This window comes from Vollenhovia emeryi, unplaced genomic scaffold, assembly GCF_000949405.1.
Source record: "Vollenhovia emeryi isolate VEMERY1.0 unplaced genomic scaffold, V.emery_V1.0 DF939167.1, whole genome shotgun sequence".
NCBI classification, from domain to species: domain Eukaryota; kingdom Metazoa; phylum Arthropoda; class Insecta; order Hymenoptera; family Formicidae; genus Vollenhovia; species Vollenhovia emeryi.
In genome coordinates, this window is record NW_011967199.1 from 524,904 (window position 1) to 533,291 (window position 8,388).

The following is an 8,388-nucleotide window of genomic DNA, read 5'->3' on the forward strand; positions in this document are numbered from 1 at the left end:
CTAAGTAACGTGAAAGTATTTCTCATATATTATTTTCTTCGCCAGTGATAAATTACAAACAAGTAATATTATTGTCAGCAAGTTTGTCAGCAAGTTTCGAAGAAAAGGAAATTTAATGAATTTCTGATTCTTTTCGGACGATTGTGTTTTAATTAACCGTTGACTGAGTCAACCGTTGTGTTATATGTATTTGCATCGTTTCGTTTTCTTAGCGTGTCATTATGTATTTTTGGATCGTGGGATCTTTAATCTCCGCTTTTCGTATATATACAAAATTTATTTCATGGCCGCAACTTTGTCTGTCTTGCAACATCGAAGTTTATTACATACGGCAGTGTTTATTATCACCCTAAGTAACGTGAAAGTATTTCTCATATATTATTTTCTTCGCCAGTGATAAATTACAAACAAGTAATATTATTTGACTAGAACTGGCAGAAAGTTTACTTTTTTTATATAATATAAAGTTATTCGATATTATAAAAGGAAAACTACCAGAAATTACCAATGGAATTTCGCCTCTTCTCTCGACAGGAGTAAAGTCAGCGGCGCACGATACAATTCTTCCTATTAGACTGTTTGCTCCTTTGCTGGCTAGTGAAAACCATTCAGGATTTTCCATGTGGTAGGTCAGATGAGTTAAGATTGCATCCTAATTGGCTCTCACCAGTCAGCAAAGGTGCACGCAAGCAAACCAGCAAGCAAGAAAGCATCGTGTGCCGCTGGCTTACCTAAATTTCGACTTACTTCCGAGTTAATGAATATTCAATTAAAACTGTCGGAATTGCTCGCAATCCTTTTTAATCACACTTCATAACTCCTCATGCAAAATGCAAACGATTAAAAGCTTTGTTTAATTTATCCATTCCGGCTAAACGCCAGATAGAAAAATAATTAATTAATTACAAGTAAACGAATGACTCGCAAGCCTTTTCAATTGCACTTTATAAACGTCTTAATACGAAATACAAATGATTGCAAATAGGGATTATTTACAAATACATTAATTTCCGGTCAAGTGTGAGCGAATGTAAATAATCTAATATTGGTACAGTGATGGACAGAATGGCTGCAACGCTTTTTTAAAGTGAATTTAGGAACGTGCATTTAGATTCAGATTTTCGTTTTAAAACATTTTCTCCGAGGAAAAGCTTACTTGGGAAATAAATCGAAACACTCGAAATGGTTTCGGAATGGCCATCGAGTAAAATAATCCTCGGGGAAGACGATTTGGAAACGTAACCCTGAATCTAAATGCACGTTTCTGAACTCACTTAATGAATTTAGAAACGCGCATTTAGATTCATGTTTCCGAAGCATTTTCTCTGAGGAAAATTTCACTTGAGAAGTAGATCGAAAACGCTCAAAATGGTGTCGGAATGGCCATCGAGTAAAATATTCCTCGGAGAGGAAGATTTCTGAAACGTAATTCCGAATCTAAATGCACGTTTCTAAACTCATTGAAAAGATAAAGTGTTGCAACCATTCAGTGTATCACTGTACAACGTGACAATAATAGATTTCCAGTTCCTGATGAATAGTGCGTAGGTATAGTATATTATTTACGATAAGCCGCCGGGGAACGGACGCGGTTTTAACGAACGCTTTATGATAAAGGTACGCCATAAACATCGGGTGATTAAATCCTAAAACTCCCGCGGGGCCTTACCAGGAAACGACACTTAATCCGTCTCGCTTAGGAGACGGGCAGATAAGTATTTTTCATTCGCCGCACGATGATTAGTGTGTATTCGCTACGCGTCAGTTCGTTTCCTCCTCGATCGAGCAATGTAACCGCAAGGTATCCCAGATGGTTGTCGCGTACCTTTTACGCGATACTGCGACAATTAAATTTGCCTTTTCCTTTTGTCATACATTTTATTTCTAACGTGTACATTATATCGCGACGAAGGGCCGCTCGTTACATCTGCCTCGTTATGTGCGACACAACCGCGGCGTATTACATGCCACATGCATATACAACACGGGTTAATAAATATTGGAATAATTATTTACAAATGACTTGGTCGATAAGCGCTCGATGTCAGTAATAAAACGACATGGAATGTATCACCGATCAGTGAAATCAGATCGTCATTGGTGAGCCGAGATTTAAGTTAATGATAAGAAATGATTCGTCATTTAATTCTTAGCAAGTGAACGCGCATCGAGAAATAGCAAGGAAAGTAAGTTACTTGGAAATGAAGCGCTGAACGTTGTGCGATTTCACTGAACGTTTTGACGCGCGACACGATTATGGGAGGCGCATGTCTTTGTGCGAGAGCAAACCCAGTGAGAAACGTTTCGTCGATTGACGTCGAAATGATGTCGAATCGACGTCAATTCGACGGTGTCGATGTCGATTCGACGTCGTTTCGACGTCAATCGACGAATCATTTCTCACTGGGAAGAAACCGAGAGCTTGTCAATCGACGCTCGCAATTGTTATTTACAAATCAGCAGGCACTCTCACACGTATTTTCAGACTTTACACAAACCGCGCATTCTGGTGAAAGAATAACACGAAACATTTCGTTCGACACTTCAGATTGTCCTCTCCATATATTTAATATGTCGGTCTCTTCCTCGAGCGTGGTCATTCACTTCTTTTCTTTGCTTGGTATCAGGAAGCACAACAACCCACCAACTGAAAACGATCAATGATTTATGTTTTTATTTCAATTATTTATTTTGTATTTCTTCCCGGATTTTGTTATTTTATTTCAACATCGCTAAGTTAAAAATTAAAACAGTGAGCTCACCCGAGTCGAAATTTTGGTACTATTTTGACACTTTTAAGGATAATTTACACCTACTTAGCTGATCTATACACCTACATAAATCAGCAATAACCTACCTTGATGGCATTATACTTTTTACTCCTCCCATGAATCTTTAATTCTAAAAATTTACTTTAGCTCCTACTTAAAAGGACCCACTTTAATACTGAATTGGCAAAAGTAGAAGTTTCCGACACTATCAGTTTGAAAGTAGGAGTAAATTTTGTACTTGCCGTTCGACCTCTTTTACTGTCTTAAGTTCTACTATATAATAGAATTAAAGGTTGAACTTAGGGCCAAAAGTTCGACTCGGGTATTGTGAACCCAACTGGCAAATTTTATTTAAATCGTCACAACGTTTCGACCTTACTTCAGGCCCTTTTCAAGTAACAGTACAAATAAGAAAACAAGAAAAATTCATAGACAAGTAAGTCGTCGTCATTCGTGAGATAGAGTCAAAAGATAAATTGAGCTCTCGAGTTGACTGTTTTAATTTTTAATCATCACTGGCGGCTATAAGCGACAATCTCTTTCGTCTCCTAAATTAACTCTCTCCGTTAACTCGAGTTTTAGGAAAGACATTCGGTCAATTTCAGCAATAAAAAGATGAAGGTTTTTTTCCGGGCGATGCCACGTTGATTTTACATCAATGTCGAAGCGAAGGGGACATCTCGTTATACTTACACATGGTGACACCGGTCACCAGGAATATCGGGATCTTGCAGCTTAGGTCTAGCAGCATGCCGAACGCCAAATTACTCGCCACCGCGCCGGACCTTCCCAAGCACACCATCATGCACACCGCGGCGGCGGACACGTGCGTAGGCAAAATGTCGACCGCAACACTGGTAATAACGAAATTCGCCGTGGCCAGCATCACGGAGAATACGCACGCGGTAACCAGGATCTGCAGCGAGGATCTCACGAAGTACATACCGAGGGCAGCGATGCTAGCCACCAGCATCGTGGTCACTGAAGGTAAGAAACCGTCATAATTATGTTAGTCTTGTTAAAGAGGGACAAACCGAAAGAAAAATTAATTATGCACGGAGGGAATTTTCTCTTAAAATTTATCCTGAAAATCATGCAATCGTGGGACAACGTGGCATTTCGAAGAGTTTTACGAGAGTCTTCTGAAATTTTACCGTACGTTTTACTAGTAAATATGGTTTTCGGGGTAAATTTAACAAGAAAATTCTCTCTCCGTGTAGACAACCCTAACGTATAAGTAACGAATGACACTGCAATATTATTAAAAAATTGTTTCCCGTCCTTACTTGGCATTGTTCGACGATCAACTCGATTTGCTAGATACCCGGAAGCGATATTGCCGAACAGGCAAACGGCGTTGATCGTCAGAGAGTTAATGAACACCCGCTCGTCTATGTGCGGCTTGCAGTCCGTAGTGACTCCATTTGTCAAAAGGAGGTACCGCTCCTCTGGAACAGTGTGGTTTAACGCCTGCGTATCGTGTATCAGCTCGCAGACTGTCACGGACGCATTCGGATGCGATTGGTGATAGTTCTCGAAGCGATTGAACAATTCCGGTTGCCAGAGATTAACGCCGTAGTACCTAAGTACAATGAGAAAAAAAAGATAGAAATTATTTCTTATTTTATGATAGCGACATATATTTTTTATTGAACAGTATTTTATATTAACAGCACGTTAAATTCTTGATTTAACAGTATCTTGTGTCAACAGTTAAATTCTTATAGCATTGCGATAAAAAAAATAATATAAAAATAAGGAAGAAAACGTGTGTTTAATATATAGAAATACTTTTTGTTGATAAAATTTAACAAAAAAGAGCCACTCACCCGAACATGTTCGTGAAATAAATCGTCCATAACAGGGAAGCGTACTTTAAGAGAGGTGGCGACGCAATGGTGCGCAATTGCCACCAAATATTTTTCAGCAATTCCGTCAGCATATCCGACGAGGACAACGGTGCCTTGTCCTTTTCTACTTCGAACACGGCGTCGGACAGAAGCTCCTTCACCTGGTGGTGGCGTCGCGTTAATTAAGGAAAAGGCAATACAATTCGCAGGTGAATCCGACGCTGCCAATTTAAAACATAAAAATGACCTCTTAGGTACCTACCGGAAACTCGCTTTTATCGCGGCCGGTGTTCACCGCGTAGATCGTTCGGAGAATCGCGAGGGCCTCGTCGGTCTTGCCTTGCGACACCAGAAACTTCGGACTCTCCGGATACGTTAGGGTTACGATGGCAATAGCGAAAGTTGGCAGGCTGATACTGCCAAGGAACAATCTCCAAGAATTGTATCGAATGCCGTAAAACTCGAAGGATATCGGCAACGGTATGATTATCCATGCTAAACCTGCGTGAAACGAATCATTAAGTTGGTACTGTGATAGTTTGCATATTTTAGCGTTGCGGCACATTCAATTGTTTCTCTAAAAGGGTAGCTTGGTTCTGGATTTTGTATTTATTGATAAAACAGAGAGCCATTACCTGGCAGTATCATCCAAGAGAGTGTGAAGAAAAAGCCCACGAAGCAGATGCTCTTCGCTCTGTATCTTTCTGCATGAAACTCGCCGAGGTACATGTACACCAAGGAACCGGGTCCGCCCATCCTAAAAGTAGCCCGAAAAATCGTATCGAAGGCACGATTGGAACGACTCGCACAAATTCGTCATTTCATTTATAAATTTATAAATAGATATTACTAAAGCTTTAGATATTACTATACAAGTAGATATAAATTTACAAATGGAATTACAAGCTTGTACTTACAAGAATCCGCTTATGACTCTGAACATTAGCAGCAGCTTGAAGTTTGGCGAGAAGCTTGCGACTATTGTAATGATACTGTCGGTGAAGAGATTTAGCAGCAGGATATTTCTTCTTCCGTAAGCACCCGCGAAGACCCCCCAGAAAAGAGCGCTGATCACCGAGCCTGAAGCAGTCGAGCATCCGTGAATTAAATAACATATTATTTTCATTATCTTTATTATTTTAAGAAAAATGAATTCAAATTATCTCTTACATTATTCATAATTCGAAAGATATGTTTTATCATGTCGATTATCGAAACTATTTCGTACGAAGCTTAAATAGTATACACGTACACTCGTAGATTCGAGATATCTTGTAGTGCAGACGATAGCATGAATTGAACGTTGCTATTGACAGAATCGTCACTCGATTCGACCATAACGGATATTTTCTGGTCAAGTTTAGCTGCGGCCACGCGGCGATGAGAGGCAAGGTTTCATTCGCGCGAATGGAAGACGACGAATTAATTTTAATCTGTGTGCCGCGACGAGTGGGACGCCGCAGAAAAACTCGCCCGCGTAGTCAGTGCTTAATTCGTCTTTAAGATAAAGAGACATCAACGCCGATGAAGGCAAGCTCCCGGAATAGGAATTTAAGACTGTAATTACAGTAAATCCTCGATTTAACAGACCCCGATGTAACGAATTTCGAATATAATACAGTGCACTGATTAGTAATAGTTTTAATAAATTAAAAATTAAAAGGAGAGGATTCCCAGCGAGAAATGACTTGTCGATCGACGAGTCATTTCTGACTGGAATTTTCCTTCGCTTCTACTTACATGAACAAAGACTCCTGTACTATTACCACTATGGTTGCGACAAAATACTCTTTAACACTACACTATCAATAATAATCAAAAATAAATATTTAAATATTACATATTTTATTATAATTATAATTTTATATTGAGTACTATATCGACTAAACTCTTTCACAAAGTCGTATCTCGAGTTTACGCAATTTTCAGTTTTTGTAAACTGACTCATTCTGGTCCAGAAAAACAGAAAATTGTGTAAAATCGAGATACGACCTCGCGAGAGAGATCAGTCGATATATTGTATTAATTCTTATAGTTTCTTATAGTTTCTATATTACAAATAATAAAAAGTGGCACAAATAGTCCCTTAAGTTGCCTTCGATTTGACTTTCGCCATTTAACAAATGCCTTTTCTCCCTATTAGTCTGTTAAATCGAGAGTTCGCTGTAGGTCAAAGAAAGCATTGAATGTATAAGTACATGAGTTTAGGAAACTTTGCGATTCAGAGGTGTAGACGGGTGTCTGGCAATTCTACCTATGAGAAAAGCGACGTTCAACAGTCCCTTTTCTTCGGATCTCATGTGCAGATCGCACTCGGCTGACGGCAGAATGTACGCGTTCGCCCCGTACTGACAGCCGACGCAGAAGAACATTATACCGCAAACCAGCAGGAAAGTGTATTGGTATCTTCCATTTCCTACGAATAATTGCAGCAAATTTTAATAGGGATTGCAAATTGCGCAACTATTGCTAATCCACATGTATTTTTAACATCATTTAGGGCCGGTTGTTCCATCCTCCTGGTAAGTTAACTAATAGTTAAGTCATACATATGTCTTTGTTTCTCTTTCAAATTAAACAAAGATAGGTATGTAATTTAATCATTAGTTAGCTTAGCAAGAGGTTGGAAAAATCGGCCCTCAGAGATTTATTTAACGCTCGCACAACGAGAACGACTTACCACATATCTCCATGGCCTTCTCAAAGTCCGCGGTACCTTCCTTGGTCCCATGATCCTTGGTCTCCTTTTCTAAAAGGCAAAAAAAAGTTCCTCTGAATTAATTCGTCAAGAAATTCCCCAACAGGATACTAATAATGATAAAACGTCTAAAATTGGATTCTCTTTATACAGGGTGTCCTGAAATTCGCGAATCAAAATACCATAGCAAGAATGTCGTCGAAAAAATAAATTGAAAAGTTATTTGCCATTTTTCGTTCCGAGCAGTAGTTTTTTTAGATAAAAAGGTTCAAAACAGGCCACTCATACATTACGGTTGAACGGAAACCTGTCCGTGAGTCGCGCGTCGATAGTTTAGTGCACTAACACTATCGACGCGCGACTCACGGACAGGTTTCCGTTCAACCGTAATGTATGATTGGCCTGTTTTGAACCTTTTTATCTAAAAAAACTACTGCTCGGAACGAAAAATGGCAAATAACTTTTTAATTTATTTTTTCGACGACATTCTTGCTAAAGTATTTTGATTCGCGAATTTCAAGACACCCTGTATATAAAGTCCGAGATATCCGCGATTCGCGACGTGAACACGTATTCTATATCGCGACGAGTATTCACGTGTGAGAATTCGTGCGAAATTGGAGCAGAGAATAGATTGTTTTATAAACGAGCATGGCATGCATCTAAACGAGGGTATCCATTTGTATTTCGTTTTTTTCTCTCTCTTTTGATAAAGCGGCAAAATTTCGCGATATGTCACGCCCATAAGTTGATTACGTATGCTAAAATTTTCCTACGTTCGTCTCCAAGCGAAATTGTGAAATTAAAACAATGCGCGATGCGTTTCGTAACGGACGTGATCCGAAGGAGCGTATTTCCAGTGTGCGATCCCCGAGGAAGCATCGACGGTATTAACGGGGATCGGCTTTTTTTTACGCCAAATCGGAATCAAGTAAATAAAAGGCGGACGTCAATAGTCGCCAGATTGCACAAGTGTACTTATCATTGCCTTCATTAATTGAGCGCAATATCGATCGATAAAGAGTTTATTGCACGTGTCGTCGCTCGGAAACAAAGTAAACTTTACCTA

The 8,388-nt window shown here is 39.4% G+C and overlaps 2 protein-coding genes across 2 annotated transcripts in view; one reads left to right on the plus strand and one right to left on the minus strand.

Moving 5' to 3' along the window:
* Positions 1-2,373: 2,373 nt before the first annotated feature.
* LOC105564229 (synaptic vesicle glycoprotein 2A-like) lies at positions 2,374-7,501 on the minus strand. Its single transcript, XM_012016462.1, has 9 exons — positions 7,302-7,501; positions 6,876-7,037; positions 5,539-5,701; positions 5,257-5,378; positions 4,884-5,122; positions 4,601-4,782; positions 4,058-4,353; positions 3,465-3,752; positions 2,374-2,647 (listed from the first exon to the last, which is right to left on the minus strand). The coding sequence occupies exons 1-9, from the start codon at positions 7,312-7,314 to the stop codon at positions 2,601-2,603; spliced, it is 1,512 nt and encodes a 503-aa protein (XP_011871852.1). The 5' UTR covers positions 7,315-7,501; the 3' UTR covers positions 2,374-2,600.
* LOC105564228 (speckle-type POZ protein-like) overlaps positions 3,678-8,388 on the plus strand; it is a 14,010-nt gene continuing 9,299 nt past the window's right edge. Inside the window, exon 1 of the mRNA XM_012016461.1 lies at positions 3,678-3,758. The gene's annotated coding sequence lies outside the window, so the exon portion shown is untranslated. The remainder of the gene's footprint in view (positions 3,759-8,388) is intronic.